Here is a 16,632-nt window from a genome sequence, read left to right as displayed (position 1 = left end):
CGTTACTTTGTATTTCAGCTTTCTTACATTTATGCTGTTGTTGCTTTTCTGTTGTGACCTTGTTACCTTCAGCAGATGACGACAGCGGCAGCAGCTGCTTCCTGTCTGCCTGACGTAAGATTTTCACTCCACGAACAAAAACTGTAAATGCTCTTTATGCACCGTGTTAGAAATCAGCAAGAGCTACAAACTCCATGTGCATGACATCAATTTAATGCTCTTTTAGCAATGTCTATGGAAAATTTCAGGTGCTATTAGGTATATTTGGGATTTTATTTTAAATAAATTACTTTCCAAATAGCCTGCCTTCTAGTTATAATATTATGTATTCGTATGCTTCCATGTTCCATGTGGGAACAAGGGTTAATTAGATACTTACTGGCACTTAGAATATTATATATGAATTATTAAATTATATCAATACTCCCTTGTATTTGTAATACAAGTATTAAAGTTAATACTGGTGTATCCCAACACCCTTAGCTGACACACAGACCCACATTCACACTCTAGAAATGCTTTTCCTGTAAACACTCACCATTTGCTGAATAACAGGCAACAACTAAAATGACTTTTCCAGTTATATAATCACACCATAATAACTCCTTGAACACAAAGGCCGGGTCCATATACAAATCTTTTCATTCTTCTGTAGAAAGACAAAAATGCATCGAACTCTGACCTTAACCCCATCAAAGGTTTTTTTGCTAACAGGAATCCCAACAGCAGACCCAGCGCTCGCTCTCCAATATGAATGCTGTAGGAACTGAATGAGACCAAAACTTTGCAGCCAGAATGAAATATTCTTGTGGAAATCCTCCTCGAAGAGGACTTCCAAATATGACAGATGGGTGCAATGTTTGGATGTTGACGTGCTTTCAGATATTCAAAGTTTTGATATTTGAAAGGGAGCAAACTGCTCGCGGCAGTCTTGCGGAATCATCCCAAATTCCAGAAATTACAAATAAAAATTATTTTCTCACAGCAAATATTTGGGCTTTGGCAGAAAAAGCTGCAGAACACTGATGATGACAGTCAGCCACGGCGCCAAAACAAAACAAACCAGTTCCAAACCACAAACTGAATATTAAAGTTTGAGGCTGTAAAACAGAAGTAAGTCGACCCACCTCCTCATCACACTCATCAGGTTCCTCCTCATCCTCCAGCTTTCAGGAAGAAATAACATCATGAAGAGCACTTTTTTTTTTTTTTTAACACACAATTTTATATGAGGTGGAGTTTATTTCTGGGAGTGAAAACTGGAGGTCTAGGAAAAAGGAGGATACATTCTAACTGATCTCTTGATTCTGAGTAAATTGGGATCAACCTAATAAAAAAGAGACACACACACTGATACTGTAGGTGGAAAAGGTTTGAGAGCAGGAAAGAGGCGTGGAGTGGGCTTCACTGGACTGAGCAGGCTGTTTGGGATGGAGCAGCGACAGGGAAGCAAGGCTAAAGAAGAGACATACCCTCTCCTCCTCAGCTGTTAGCTGTAGAAAGAAAGACACACACTCACTCTCACTTTCTTAAATCAGTGATTGCATACATGCAGGCTCACAACTGCTGCAGCTTTCGCACCCTTATAGATTTAATACTTTGAAACTACAATGACGGGTTTAGCAGAGAGAACGATTCCTGCATCCATGGAAGATTCAACTCTGCTGCTTCTCCTTGTAGCAACTGATGAACCCAAATACATATGAAATGGGTCCATTATAGAAATTAGGTCACACCTGGAGGATGGGGAGGTGACCCAAATAGGTCCACCAATGGACTTGAACACACCAGCACCAACAGACAAAAATGACTTTTTGTGGCTCAAACTGTTTTCAATGCTTCACTGCTCCACGAGTCTTTATTCCAGCACTCTGACCTTGACAGTGTGGGAAATCAGTGCCTGTGAGCTGAACTGAAAAACTTCTCACTCTCACTGGCAGAAGTTTGAAAAACTTTAGTGTCTGCTGTGTGTGTGTGTGTGTGTGTGTGTGTGTGTACACCTGTTAATGCTCACCTGTTTTGCTCCCATCGACTCAAACATCTTCTCCAGAAGGACCCTCATCTGCTGGATGTTATTCATCAGCACGCACGGCTGGAGGAAGACAGATGAGGGAGGTGGCATATGCAGTCAAGAATATAAAATTTAAATAAATTAACAAAATAAAGATAAAAGGGTGACGACAGGAAGATTAAAGACAGAAGTTACAGGAGTAACAGCCACTAAAATATTCATCCAGTCCAAAGAGAGTTTACTAGCTCTCAAAGTGCCTCTCCCCAAGTCAGATGAGCCCTGAGGAGGTGTTTTGGTAGCAGAGTGGTGACGCAGCAGTACTCACTATCTTCTCCTTCTCACAGTAGGAGGGAAAACTCTTGGCAAGCAGAGCAGAGTACTGAAGCAGCACTTTGGTGATCGTCTGTGGAAACAAGATAACAAACACATGGGACATGTTTTCCCCGGGAACCTCTGGAGTGAAGATGAACACAGATATTTAGCCTTTTAGTTTGGCGAGCTGAAAACACTGCTGCTTGAACCCAGGTAGCGTCAGACGTTCACACTGTGCTAACTGAAAACGTGAGTCTGCCTGTGTTATACTGTAGGGCTTCATGTAGTTTCGTGCTGCTTTCGGTACAACACAAGTCCCTCAAGAGCAGTCAGGAGTCCTACGAAGTAATTAAAGTCACATATTTATATATTAAGTTTTGTGGTGTTACAGTACACAGGTCTAAGATTTAAAATTATAAGTCAGGTGGTTTCTCATGTGTGACTGATTTTCTTTTTCCTCATTCATTGTTGTTCAGCGATTTTAAGGTAACACTTTACTGTTTTGACTTTAGTCTCTTGGGAGTCAAGTCTCAGGTAAGCAGTCTCATATCACATATGTGCAACTCATGCAAATCTGAGCTAATGGGAACGATGCGAGTGACGAGGCACGTGGTCTTTAATGTGCCCGCTTCATAGTACCACATCTGTGCGATGTCTTTCATGAGCCTGTGTGAGAATGGTTTAGAAACCTGATTGGTGGATTTGAAATGAGTGCGGGTCATGTACTAAGCCTCCTGCAGGCTCCGCCCTCACACTGGGTGGGGGATTGATACAGCACTGCGCGGCAATATTGTATTGATACAGGGACACCAAATATCGCTATCTTATTATATAAACTGCAAATACAAATGGAACGTTTTAGTAGTGGAATAATAAAATGAGTTGTTTTTTTTAATGAGGTCAGAAGAGGCGATGGTCAGTGTGCAGGAAGAAGCTGGTGAAACAAATGTGGAGGCAACAGGGAAAGAAATCAGGGAAGCGGGGTCCTCATTTAAATCAAACATACACAATTATTTTGACTTTTTTGACAAGGACGGGACAAAGGAGATGAATATGACAGAAGGACTGTTACAGGAAAGTAAAATCCTACTTTATTTGCAAAGCAGAATAAAGCAGTGAGGACTTAAAGTAATGAGGACTTGTTACACGGTTAAGACACTGGAACCCAGGTACACGACACTTGTGCTTTTTTTTTTTCTTCACAGACACAGCCAAACTCAGGCTCTACAGAGAAGTGAAGCATAAAGTTGCAGAAGGTTTGAGCAGAGCAGAAAGGGAGGGCTCCATTAACCCGCAGACGTCATGGGCTGTGGGTTCATATGGATCGGTAACAGCTCATTAGCTCACAGTGGACTGACTCCTCAAAATACCTGTAAGTAGCCCACACGTTTGCATTCAGTTAAGCTGCACTACACTGCAACACAAGTAGTTCAGTTTGTCAGGTATGTGCAACATTTACAACTGTCTGCTTGATAATCCCATTTTACAGCAATAAAAAAGACTGAAGTGACTAGAAAATTTATCTGATCCCGTTCAGGGTCACGGGGGGGGGGGGGGGGGGGGGGGGGGGGTCACAGGGCTAACACAGAGAGACAGACAACCATTCACACTCACATTCACACCTATGGGCAATTTAGAATCACCAATTAAACCCAACTAACTGCATGTCTTTAGACTGTGGGAGGAAACCCACATAAACACGGGGAGAACACGCAAACTCCACACAGAAAGGCCCGGGCCAAGGTGGATTCAAACCAAGGACCTTCCTTCTGTGATGCAGCCGTGCTAACCACCACACCACTGTGCTGCCCTGTAGACCAAATAGGATTTGATTATACAATATTATCAAATCATGATAATATTGAATTGGGCATTGGAAACTAAAGTGAGTTTTTCCCGAAGTGAGAACAGACCATGCTCAGACCTGACTCACTTCCTGGAGCTCACACGCACAAAGTGGATCAGTCACTGGACGATCCTGCAGCAAATAACTGACTGTAGATCAGAGAGGTCACAGAAACACAGCTCCTCTGTTTCAGCATTTTTAAAGATGCCACGTGGAGCTTTCAGTCATCGGCTGCACTGCAGGCCAGTGTTTCTTATTCAGTTAACTCGTCTTTTATATGAGAATTATCACATTAATTGCATGAGCTCTATGCTATTCAGTGTACTGACAGACAGGAATGTGCTGTATAAAGAAGCCCTGCATCAATAAAAGACTGAGCAAAAACTGCAGATCTGAAACTATTTCCAAGAAGTCAAGATAACATTTATAATGTCCGGCCCGCGTATTGACTGCTTGCTGGTGAGAAACGATGAATGACATGTTTGCTTACAATAAAACTCAACAGGGTACTTTTAAATAACTCACCAAGTTAATTTATGATTGTCGCAGTGGTAACTTAGGGACAGAAAATGGCTCCTGTTTACCTAAAAGCACTGTGGGCTCAACGTGAGAGATTTCATTACTTTCTGCTGAGTCAGCCAGATGGCAAACTATTGCATTAAACACGTGGCTTGATAGCTGCCTGCACTGCTTAGTGTGGCTTCCCTCAACCTATACAACTCTGTGTCTGCAGCTATTTGTCTTTTCTCAGTTTTAAAAATGAACTCTAATTGTTGTTGCTTGGACAAGAAAGAAGAAGAAGAATATGGAAGTAGAGGGTGACATGGCACACAAAAGACAAGAGTCCCAGGAGTGATGAAACGGCAAAATGGTAAAAGAGCAGATGAAATCAAACTGAGGCTAAAGCAGGAAAGAGATGAAAAGACTCAGGAGGAGATTAACATGAGCAGAGAATGAAAAGCAAGTCAAGGGTTGGGGACAGAGAGATGGACAGCTCAGAGTGATGGCTTACATTAGCCTTTCTTTATTTAATGAGTCCCATATCGATCGAGCCATAACACCAGACACACACACACACACACACACACACGCTCAGTTCCTCTGCAGAAAAAGGTTTGTTAGATTGAATGGTTGTGCTTAAAAGGACCTTCCTTAAATTAAATTTGAAGGAAAAAAAAAATGGCAGCCACAACCCTACACTGTATGGCCTGTATGTATATTTCACAGACAAATGCCTGAAACTCATTAATGAGCATCTTAGAGTTAGAAACGATTCAGGACTCAGAACAAAGAAGAGCTGAGTAAAGATATGAGTCACGGTCTGAAGCTGCACCAGGTGAAAGAAAAAACTCACCTCTGCGTGAGACTCGTGAAAACTTAACTCACGCCTAACAAACAACTGCATATCAGAGCCAAATACGAGTAAATAAATAGACATGAACTATTTTTATACGCAAGAAAATTCAGATTTCTTGCATACAAAAATACTGCATCCCATTTTCCTCCATCCACATCCATCATCTTCCCATCTTCCAATTGGATGTTGCCGGGGATGGCTGGAGCCTAACCCAGCTAATATTTCCTCTAAATGTCTTGAAATGATTGAGAAACAATTGAATTTTACAAGATCATAGAAGCAGGAAACAGTCCTGTAAAGACGTCTGATGAGTTCTGAACGCATTCTTTTCAGACTGGACTAAATGATCTGAAACGCTTTGTTGAATTCTTACTGTCTTATTTCATTTGTTCCAATACCCTAAACCAAACGTGTCCCATTGACTGTAACGTGAGCAGCATTTGGAAAAATATTAAATAATTAACTGAATAATCATTTCAGCTCTGGCTCAGCAGGTCGTCTATAGAACAGACGTTTTCATCTGTATTCACTGTACCGAGAAACTATGGTTGAACATCACTAAAAAGATCTACATAACTAATATGTTATAAGACGTTTTCACACTGCAGCCCTGAATGTTTCCCACAGCGAAGTCCGTATCATATCAGAATAGTGCAGCTAATATTCTGGTTTTATTCCCAGCAAGTGGGGATCAAGTTTATGTATTTCCCCAAGTGCGAGCATGTCTGAAGTGAACCGTGTCTTGCTGTGTGCTGGATGTGAGAAACTATAAAAATATCCCAACACAATATTCCAAAAACTGCCCAAAGTTCACGTCTTTAAACGGCTACAGAAATGTGACTGCAGCACAGAAACCCATCAGCATGTTTTATGTTCACACTGACTGAGTAAAGTGACAGAAAAAGCCTGTCAGCTTAAAAACAACACTAACAGAAAAAGTCCTGTTTTTTTTCACAAAATAAAAGCACAAAAATATAATGAACAAAAAATATACAAACTTTTTTGTTGTTAATGGAACAATTTAATAGCTTATCGAGTTATTTATTTATGACGGGCCTTGGGTGATGTCTTTGCCAGTAAGGTTAAACCTGACAGAAATAACAGGTCGTTCCTTCCCTCTTTGCAGTTTTCACATTTTCCAAACAGGTCAGGCTGGAACAGGCGGTGGGATGATTCTGGCCTCGCTGGCTCAGCCAGAGGCAAGAGCCAGTATATATTTTAGTAATCTGGGTGACCTCACCTATCAACAGTTTTTTTCATATGCTAGTAATCCACATGTGAGGCGTGGCCTTTGCATATGTTCATGCATATAGAAAACAGAGAACTGAATAAATAAACTAAGATCCTGTGAGATCTGAGTAGTTTTCCCAGTGATACAGAGAACAAAGTTACAAAATGGGCACAAAACAAAGGCACAGATCTCACCTTGGCAAAGCGTCTGTTATAATGCACCACCACGGTGGGGTCGGGGCAGTCCAGTTTCTTGATGATCTCAAAGCTCTGGTTGAGCTGAGTGAAGATGTCCACCACCGAGCTGGAGAACAGAGCGTGCTCAGATGTCTGTTGAAACTGCAGACAGAGGAACAAGAGGACATTTTTGGTTACTACTAATGGCTCTGATAAGAACATCAAAAAGCAAAGACTCTCTCCACCGAGCTCCTCCTCCTGACTCACACATCCTCCCCTTCTTTCCTTTCATGTAATCAAATCTTTTTTGGAAGAGAGGGTTTACACTGTTTCCTGCAGAAAACTTAATCACATAAATGTCTAAATGTAAACGGTGTCCAGAGGGTAGAAACAACCATATTGCATCTTTCCCAGGTGACTGACTCCTGCTGGATCCTTGAAAGGGAAAGTATATACTGTAGGTCTGGTTTAACCCATATATAAACAGCGTGCTCCATATTTACAATTTACATAACGATTTATGTGATTAAATATAAAACGAATGCAGCTGAGCTAAATGTTCAAATCTTTGCTAACATTTTTTGCTCTTTTGATGTCTGAAAACGCACGTGGAGGCCAGGCCATGTGAGCACGACTGAACACAACTGCCTGCACAGGCCACGAAAAAAAGAGCCATTTCACCTTTAGGACAAACAATAGTCTTTTCAACACAATAAAGCAGACAAAAACTCCGTGCACAACAAAAAGGATGACAAAGTGCAGCCTGGGGACCAACAGGAGGTAGACAGACAGCAGTTGTTCATCATTCTTTTAATCTACGAAAAGTTGGCCGAAAGAAGAAGGAAGCAGCCATAAAAGAATCTGCGAACAAAGGGTCATGAGTCTGAAACGGTTTTTATTCTGCTCTGCTTTTTCTACTCTACTCAGCTGCCATGACAACCACACGATCAACAACTCAGAGAAATGAGCTTCCACTGGAAGCACAAACAGGCAGGTCGGATCTGCTGTTTGACACTCGTGCTATTTTGTGGGTTTCATTTAACAACAACAACATGATAATACATATTTTTTAATCACAGGCGGAACCTGCAACATACATTTGTACGTTTTTAGAAGCTTTTAAGAGAAGCTGCTTCCATGTGACCTTTAATCAGGATTTTTCAAACATCTCGAGTCTTCATAATCTTCCACTTTACAGCTCATATCCCCTCTCCTACTTCTTGTAAGCACTGTGACCTCAACAGTGTGCAAATGGAAAGGAAACAAATTTATTACATGTAGGCAAACCCTGTGAAGTAACTGTGTAAGTGAGAAGCAAACTGCTGCCATGATTAAATTCTAGAGTCCGGTGAAGCAATTTCTCAGTTTACAGGAAATATATAATAATTAACTGAAACTTTAAAGAAATGAAACATTTTTTCATAGAGGACATTTTTTAAGAGCCGATGACGAGGCTGTTGTTGAAATTGATAACAAAAACAGTTATATTCTGATACAGGAGTCAAGACTCTTTGCTTTATTACACATGGAGTCATGCACATACTGTTACTGAGAACGTGTAGCATGCAGTGATTTTCATAATATCTGCCCATATTCCATCAATTCTCATTCTCTTGGCTTCACCAGTCATAATATCATCCCCTGGCAAATAAACACGAGTGGCAAATGTGTTTATTTGAAGGTGGACACAAAGAATGGAACCCAAGTGTGCGCTGCGCCAGCGCTCAACCCAAAAGCTCCTGTACCGTCTAATGTGCTGGAAGCCTCCGTGTTTTAATTTTCTGCTAAAATGTGAAGCATAATTCTCCAGGACAGTGTGTGGGGTTTTCAGACTGGGGCCTGACAGTGGGGCTCGATGCAAAGGGGCTCTGATGTGTGCCTTTGTTCTAAAACAACAGGAACAAAAATAATACAGCTGTTCCTGCAGTCCAGCCTGCAGATATGAGAGCTTCAGCAACAACATCAGCGCAGCGGGATAAAAAAAAAAGAAAAAAAATCTAAATTACTTTGAAATCCCGTGAAAAAAAGTATTCCTTATGAACCATCATGTTTTTCAAGTTTTATTAGTACACATTAATGGTAAATATTTAATGGTGACAATTTGCCAACCAACCAACTAACTTAGCACGATAAAAGAGTGCATTTTTAGATCTGATTTTTTGATTCTCCAACCATCATCACACCACGTAGCTTTGTTTATTTTGGCGGCACACAAGTAAACTCAATATCGTGATGTGTTGATTAATAACAGCAAGATGCTGAACATCATAACAGCACCAGGGGAAAAACAAAAGGATCAGCATCAGAGCTGCGAGATGATGTCTGCATCTCATTTTTTATACACACAAAATGATTAAACTGCAGTCTGTTTGTTGCAAATAGTTTCAAAACATAATTTCATTTATTTTTTTTATTTATCCCCGTTAAAAAAAACAAGTAAAAATAAAACCTGATAAATAAGGGCTTGTAAAATATACAAAAACTATAGTTCATGTGTAAGTAATGAATAGACTTTTTATCCAGATCAGCCCATCACAGCCAGCCTGCAGATACTCCACCACCCCCACCCGAGCAAGATATAGTGATGCAGCAGGCTGTGCAGATGACTCCTCCTTGGAGAGCAGAATTTTGCATATGTGAAGTTAAAATTCATCAGTGGCTTTTTAGCCAAGACAAAAAAATGTGCACACGCCTGCACTCATCTGGTGGGAGGGGCTTAAAACAGAGAGCAGAGATGATATATCGCTTAAAAGCAAAATGGATACTGATGGAAGTCAAATGAGGGCATTGCCAATTTGACTTTAACTTTCAAACTTTAATCTTTAAAACTGAAGGACTACTGAGAATCACAGGTGTGTTTGAGCTACCACAGCCTCCTCTTCCCTGAGTACATCTTCACGCTAACGTTCTGACAGAAAGCTCAGAAGACAAACTTGTTGCTGATTCAAAGGAGCCAACAGCGCCTTTGTTTTGTAGCGGGCTGAAGTGACAACTCTCTGCTAACAGATTAACTTCTTCTGTATCTCTGACTCACCCCTTCTCTCTTGTCTCTCTCCAGCGCTCCATGCATAAACTCCATGGATACCTCCTCGTTCTCAGCGAGCCAGGCAAGGACAAACTGGAGAAACCATCTGAAAGAACAATAAGAAACAGACACAGATTGGAAGAATAGGTTTGTTTTTGATTTGTAAGCCTTGCAGAGAAAAATAATTAAAACAATTAAAGCTCATCCTTTCAAAATTCCTTAATTCTGAAGTTCTAATGAACCTGATTTTTTTGGTCTTTTAGTTTTTACATCTGCATGTTATAGTTTGTAGAATAGAAACGTTCCCATGTAAAAACACCTTGTGCCATAGTATTAAAAGGTGAAACAGAGCAAAGGCCCTGGCAGAAAATGTGCTCTTTTAGTTAATATTATTATTCTGTCGTCCAGGCTTCTAGTGTCAAACCCCAGAGAGAAATGCTTTGAGTGTGTGTTCTGGATGCAAGATCACACAAAATCTAATTGGAAAGGCAGAAAAATCAATCAAGTACAGCTCTCCTTTGTCTGAAGGAGAAATGATGAGAGAGGGAAAAAAAAAAAAAGCCTTACGCAGGGTACTCGGGAACAGCGTCTTTGAAGGCAGGCAGGTCCTGAACGTACTCGTTGTACAGCCACTTGACCTTAAAGTGCAGGTTCATGTAGTCTGCAGTCTTACAGAGCTTATGCTTCTCATGCTCTGTAAAAAAAAAAAAAAATAACAGCCACAAAAACAGAAACACAATAAACAGAATAAATAAAAACAGGTTTAAAATAACTCTCGGTTTTGAAGACTCTAATGTGGCCACATGTATATTTGTTTGATCCAAGAATCCAAGAAAAGAAACAGATATTCATAGGAGACATTTAGCTGGTATCCTGTTTCCCATCTATGACTTCTAATGATAAGTGTAAATTATAAATGATAAAACATGCAGTTTGTTTACGCTGAGTAAGCATTTTGCATGTTTCATACATTTGGAATCATGTTTTCAGTTATACATTGTAATGAAATCTGGTCCAGTAACCACAGAGTCTGCAACTAATGAGGGAAATATATGTGTCTGAACAGACTGTACTGTAGCTGTGAAAGCTTTTTCACTCTGAAACAACTTTCCAGTTTGTCCAAATGCACCCTGTGGAAATGAAACAAACCATTAACAATAAACTGAAAGTCACTAAAAGCTCTGTGACGGTGAGAGGAGCTGCACATTCAGATGACAAACTTCCACACTGCCACAAACTTTGTCATTAAGATTCCCAGACCCCAGACTCATTACACTCTGGATCATTTGAGAACATGTGATGAAGAACATTAATAATTATACCAGTATTATGGACTCTTATCTTTGAAGTAATTGGGTTGAACTTGGAGCTGCCTGATTTTTTCACATCACCACGCTTTACCATTAAACAAAATGCAGCACACTACAGATGTGTTGCTGAAAGATATCTGATGGTATCTGATGTTATGAGTTTTAGTTTCATGAGTGCAAATTCATGCACTCTTATCTGTCTCACACCTATAAAAAAAAAAAATATCAGGATACGTAGTACAGAGAAACAAAATCTGCAGGAAGAAACACGGAGACAGAATAAAGGCAAACTTTTGTCCTGACTACATTCAGTAACAAGAAGTGCAGTTAAACAGGTTTCATGATACAAAAAACAAACAAAAAAACAAGCTTTGGAAACCACTACTGGAGACAAAAGAAATGCATATATACAGCACACACACACACACACACACACACACACACACACACACACACACACACACACCCTTACCAGCGTAGAAGTCAACTTTGCGGATACAAAATGTGGTGGGAGCTGAGATGGCAACAGAAACATGACAAAAGCAATAAGAATTTAGACAGAAATAGGAGCACATTTGTGGCAGCAAGAACTGAGAGATGAGAATGGCTTCAGAAAAACATGTTAGAAAGTAGACTAAAAAAAAAACAAAGCTTAGAAACTTGTCAGCAGTCAAATTTGTGATACGAGCTCAGCTTCTAAAGTCTACTTCTCTACAAGTTTCACTTTATTGCTGTAAGGAGACTACAACTCTAAAAACAAATCATCTAAACTTATTATATAGGGTTACAGCCAAGTTTGAAATACACTACTGCCTTAGGCAATGTGTTTTAGGACTCGAGCTTTTACAGTTTCTACAAGTCTAATGTGAGAGACAATCAAAAGTCAGAATACTGCTAAGCAGATTTCAACTATCAGTCTAACAAAATTAGCTGGTTATGATGACTCACTAACTTTAAGTAGCTGTATTTATCTTGAAAGAATCCAACTGTAATGAGTCCATACATTTCTAAAGTGGAGGCTCCAGGGAAAATCACTGATGTAATAAAAATATCAATAATTCAGCTCTAAAAATGTTAAACACTAACGCCTGCCTCCTGTGTTTCTCCCCCTAGAGCACCAACAGTCTCAGAACTTTGCACAGTTATTTGATAAAGGACATTTTTTATTCTTTAATGCACGCTGTCACTGTGCTTTTGCTCAGAACTGAGACGCTGGCCGTGGAGCACAGCTCAGAGGTGTGAACTTATTATATGATGTTGCTGAATTAATATCCCAGTTTTTGTAGAAATGGTCTCAGAAGATGTGTAAGCCTAATCTGTAATCCTGTCTGATTACTGACTTTCTGACTGTATCTCCTGGTTTTTGTCTCTGATCTCACCATTTTTCCAGTGGTAGTGGTCAATCTTATCCAAAACTGGAAGAGATGATGGATTGAAGAAAAGAGTGTGAAAGCAGAAGGGCAGATGGAGTGATTAGCTTCTCACACATACACACACACACACACACACACACACACACACACACACACACACACACACACACACACACACACACACACACACACTTACCCTCTAGGGCATACTTCATGTCTTGAGCAAAGAGCACCCACATGACCTCTGCGCTGACTTTACCCACATTGAGCTCCTGAGGAAACCTGAAGTCATGAAGAAGCAAGACAGTAAGAGTACTGGTTAGTCTACAAGTAACCAGTACTGGGTTCCTGGGTTACTGTGTTACTGTAACCCTTTCCTTTCTAGTATGACTGGGATCTTGAAGATTTTTATATCCTAATTGTTAAACTTTACCCTTTAAAAACACATAACACTTTATAACATTGGCCATCTGGTTGTCTGTTGTTACTTTCCTTATCTCCCAGTGAGCTGGAACACTACATGATTGGGGGCTCGTCCAGGATATATCTTAGTATCCTTGCTTGCTGCTGAAGGACAGACTGATTCAAAGTGCTTTTGACTGAGCTTCAACTTGAACATGTCTGTGTTTAGTTTGGAAAATATTTTATCCAGGCTAACCATTGACCAAAAGATTAGTTATTTGAGTTTAGTAGCATCCATCAATCCCATTTTCTCGTTTTTTAAATCACTTCTTGTCTTTTATGCTATTAAAAGCAAAACCTTACCTTGATTAAAAACTCTTAGCTGTGGTTCAACCTTAACCACCTTGTTTCTAAATGTTACTTCCCTTTTTCTAGCAAGCCGGGATTAGAATTAACTGGGACGTGTCCAGGATATAACTTTTACTGTTCAGCGAATAATGGGTAGATTTATTAAAGGGTTTTTGTGTATTTATGCATTTCACCTCGATGTGGCATTCACTTTGGAGGTTTTGTTTATCGAGCACCTCTACTGAGCAGACAGTCTGCTCAACAATTAAAGTTTGTTTTTTTCAAAGTTTCACAGTTAGCTGCTCAAATTTGGCCATCTGTTATCCCTTTTCCCCTAGTGTTATTATTCTGCTTAATATTCCTTGATTGATTCCTTGTGTACATATTGTCAGTAGTAAAACAGCACTTGAAATGGGCACCCTTGAACAAGTCGGATGTATACACAAACATACAACTAAGCAGAAAACACACAGATCATACAACTTAACTGCTAAAAACAATTGATATCAGTAGTTTATCTGCTTTTCTTCTTCTGCCAGTATTTGATAAGCATACTATATTTCAAGCATTAATGGCATTAAGGAACAGAAACAACTATGATAAACGAAAACATGCTTTTGCATGTTTTAGCAACAGAGTTTTGAGTCTCAAAATTTAATAAATCTAAATCTAACTGAAGTTTTTATTTGGTATTTGAGTGCTCGCGTGCATACAGTACACTCTCAAAAACAGAATGTGAAAGCCTCGCACGCCGCAATAGAAGATTATTCTAAACAGCTTCCCCATTTATCATTAAAAATGAATGCCAATAAATTATATTCTTGAACTAATAGATTTCACTTAATTGTTCAGCTACATGAAGACAACTTTTCACATGCAACTCCATATACATCTCACATCTAGAATATATAAGATAGAAGAGAAACACTGACTGGTTAATGACGGGTGTGTACGAGTTCTTATCTTCCTCAATGATGGACACAATGAGTGTGATGAGTTTAGGCCAGAAGTCCAGATTCTGGATGCTCGGGCCCTGTTCCTCCGGTTGGCTCTCGTCCTTCTTCTTCTCCTCTTCCTCTTCTTCTTCTTCCTCTTCCTCCTCATCTTCTTCATCATCTTCTTCAGCTTCCTCTCCCTCTGCTTTTTCCTTCTTCTTCTTCTTTTTCTTGTCTGGCTCAGGCTGCAGAAGGGAAAACAAAAAAAAGAGAATATGGAAAAAAAATGAAAGTATTTACTTGCCAGAATATGACATGTTTCAGTTCTATACACCTAGAAGGTCGTCAGCACAAAACAACAACAAAACAAGTTCGAAAGTTTGCACGGCAGTTGCAATTTCACTGAATAATTTATCACATTTTCCTCCACGATGCTAAAATGATACATTTAAAAAAAAAAGATTATCTTGCTCTATATTTATGTGATAAGATTCTGCACACTCTGTAAAGCTGAAAATGACACTATTTATACAGATTTTGAATTTATTCCAAAACTCGAATGGTTTAATGACTTTAGACACACTAATTCATGAATCTTTCTTGCGTGGTTAAAAATATCCTTGTTCTGGAAATATTTCTTTGGCTGCTTGACGACAGGGGTTCATTAGAGCGTCAATTAAACCAGCATGCATTGAAGATATGGTGATTAATATTGCAAATTTGAGGAGGTGACATAAAAACTGAGAGTTAGATCTGGTGTTTGCTTGATTTAAATAGTGTAAAACGCAGCACAGCTTTATCAGAAACCACTGCAGTTACATGAAAAGTAACTCATATTTGTTTGCAACATGACAGTGTGTAAACAAAGGTGGTTCAAAATGACACCATAACATCCTGTCATGGCATCTTGCTTATGCCAGATCTGTGGTTTAACTGTGAGCACGCTTATATTAGCATACTATTACTCCAATGGACTGTTCAGGCTTTGGTTTTGGATGATGGAAAAAGATATGTAGCATTATCATTTCTTTCAGGCACACATTTGAAAAGGGCAAATTTCCCAGAGGATCTATTATTGATCTGTTGTGGAAGCTCAAAACACGTCGATACTTAGCAACTCACTGCTTGGACGGCGGGTTGAAATTGGCGGTTGAAGAGTTCCAGACAGTTGTTAAAGATGTACTCGTAGGTGGAGTTCAGACAGGCCTTGACGCAATCCCGAACCACATTGGCTGCCCGGGGAGGACTCTGCAGTTCCAAGACCTGCACGTGACCCGGCATTGGAGTGGGAAGACAGAACACAGCGTCATTTAGTGGGTGAATGTGAACCTTGTGTTGCCAATCTAGAATATAAACTCTTCTGATAATAAGCAGAAGCTTATGATCACCAGAGCAGGGGTGTGTCCAGAGGAGGGACATGGAGAAATAGTGCCTGGTTTAAAATATGACTGGTGGCTCTCCTTTACTAGACTACTGTTAAACTTACAATGCCCACTGTCATTGCATGGATAGAACCATGGGTAGAAAGTACATCTACTTAATTATATTTAAAGCTACCAATTTTTTTTTACTTTTTTATACTAAAAGTTGTGTACTATTATTTAGTGGCTCAGTCAGTTCGGCAACTGAGGTTGCAGTGAGCATCTAGTTGATCACTTCTTATCACAAGGTAGTTGCACCTGGTGGGAGGCAACCTATTTCCTTACTTAGACTGACTGCAATCACTCTCAGGCGGACTGACAAAGGTTTACACACAACTGCATAGATGTAGACAGATTGCCAACATGTTGCAATTAATCTGAGTCAGTCTGTACAGATGAGGGCAACTCATTCATGATGTGTATCCTTGCAATAGGGGATTTGACTCAACTGGTAGGTTATAAGCTGGTTATATTCCTATTTAAAAGCAGCCGCGCCTGTGTCATCTTGCAGTTGTATCGCTGTTCTGCAGCAACTTCATCACTGCTTGTGGATCTATGAGGGTCTGCTTGATTCTGAATGTAAGTAGTTATTGTAAAGTCCTGTGTACAGTAATCCCTCGCTACTTCGCGGTTCGCTTTTCACGGACTCGCTGTTTCGCAGGTTTTCAATCAATATTAGTGTAAAATATTTACCGCGTTATTTTCGCTGTTTCGCGGGTTTTTGTGGTACTCGTTCTTCACATGCGTAGTACGTGTTGTACAGTAATGTATATATTTGGTGTATAAGTGTGTGGGGAGGGTTTATAAAAACTTAAAATAGTGTATAACTACTGAAATAATGTATAAGTATTAGAATAAACACAGCGTCCCTACCTCGCGGATTTT

At 39.8% G+C, this 16,632-nt stretch overlaps 1 protein-coding gene across 1 annotated transcript in view; it reads right to left on the bottom strand.

The window, feature by feature from the left end:
- unc13ba (unc-13 homolog Ba (C. elegans)) overlaps positions 1-16,632 on the bottom strand; it is a 187,428-nt gene that overhangs the window by 23,238 nt on the left and 147,558 nt on the right. The window contains exons 25-32 of the mRNA XM_030723400.1: positions 15,449-15,589; positions 14,324-14,571; positions 12,838-12,923; positions 10,526-10,652; positions 9,968-10,064; positions 6,952-7,095; positions 2,337-2,414; positions 2,015-2,092 (exon numbers count right to left, since the gene is read on the bottom strand). Of these exons, the coding sequence (XP_030579260.1) occupies positions 2,015-2,092; positions 2,337-2,414; positions 6,952-7,095; positions 9,968-10,064; positions 10,526-10,652; positions 12,838-12,923; positions 14,324-14,571; positions 15,449-15,589 (999 nt within the window). The remainder of the gene's footprint in view (positions 1-2,014; positions 2,093-2,336; positions 2,415-6,951; positions 7,096-9,967; positions 10,065-10,525; positions 10,653-12,837; positions 12,924-14,323; positions 14,572-15,448; positions 15,590-16,632) is intronic.

This window comes from Archocentrus centrarchus, unplaced genomic scaffold (assembly GCF_007364275.1).
Source record: "Archocentrus centrarchus isolate MPI-CPG fArcCen1 unplaced genomic scaffold, fArcCen1 scaffold_26_ctg1, whole genome shotgun sequence".
Lineage (NCBI taxonomy): Eukaryota > Metazoa > Chordata > Actinopteri > Cichliformes > Cichlidae > Archocentrus > Archocentrus centrarchus.
Note: the sequence above shows the minus strand (reverse complement) of the source record. Positions and strands in the feature narration are given on the sequence as shown.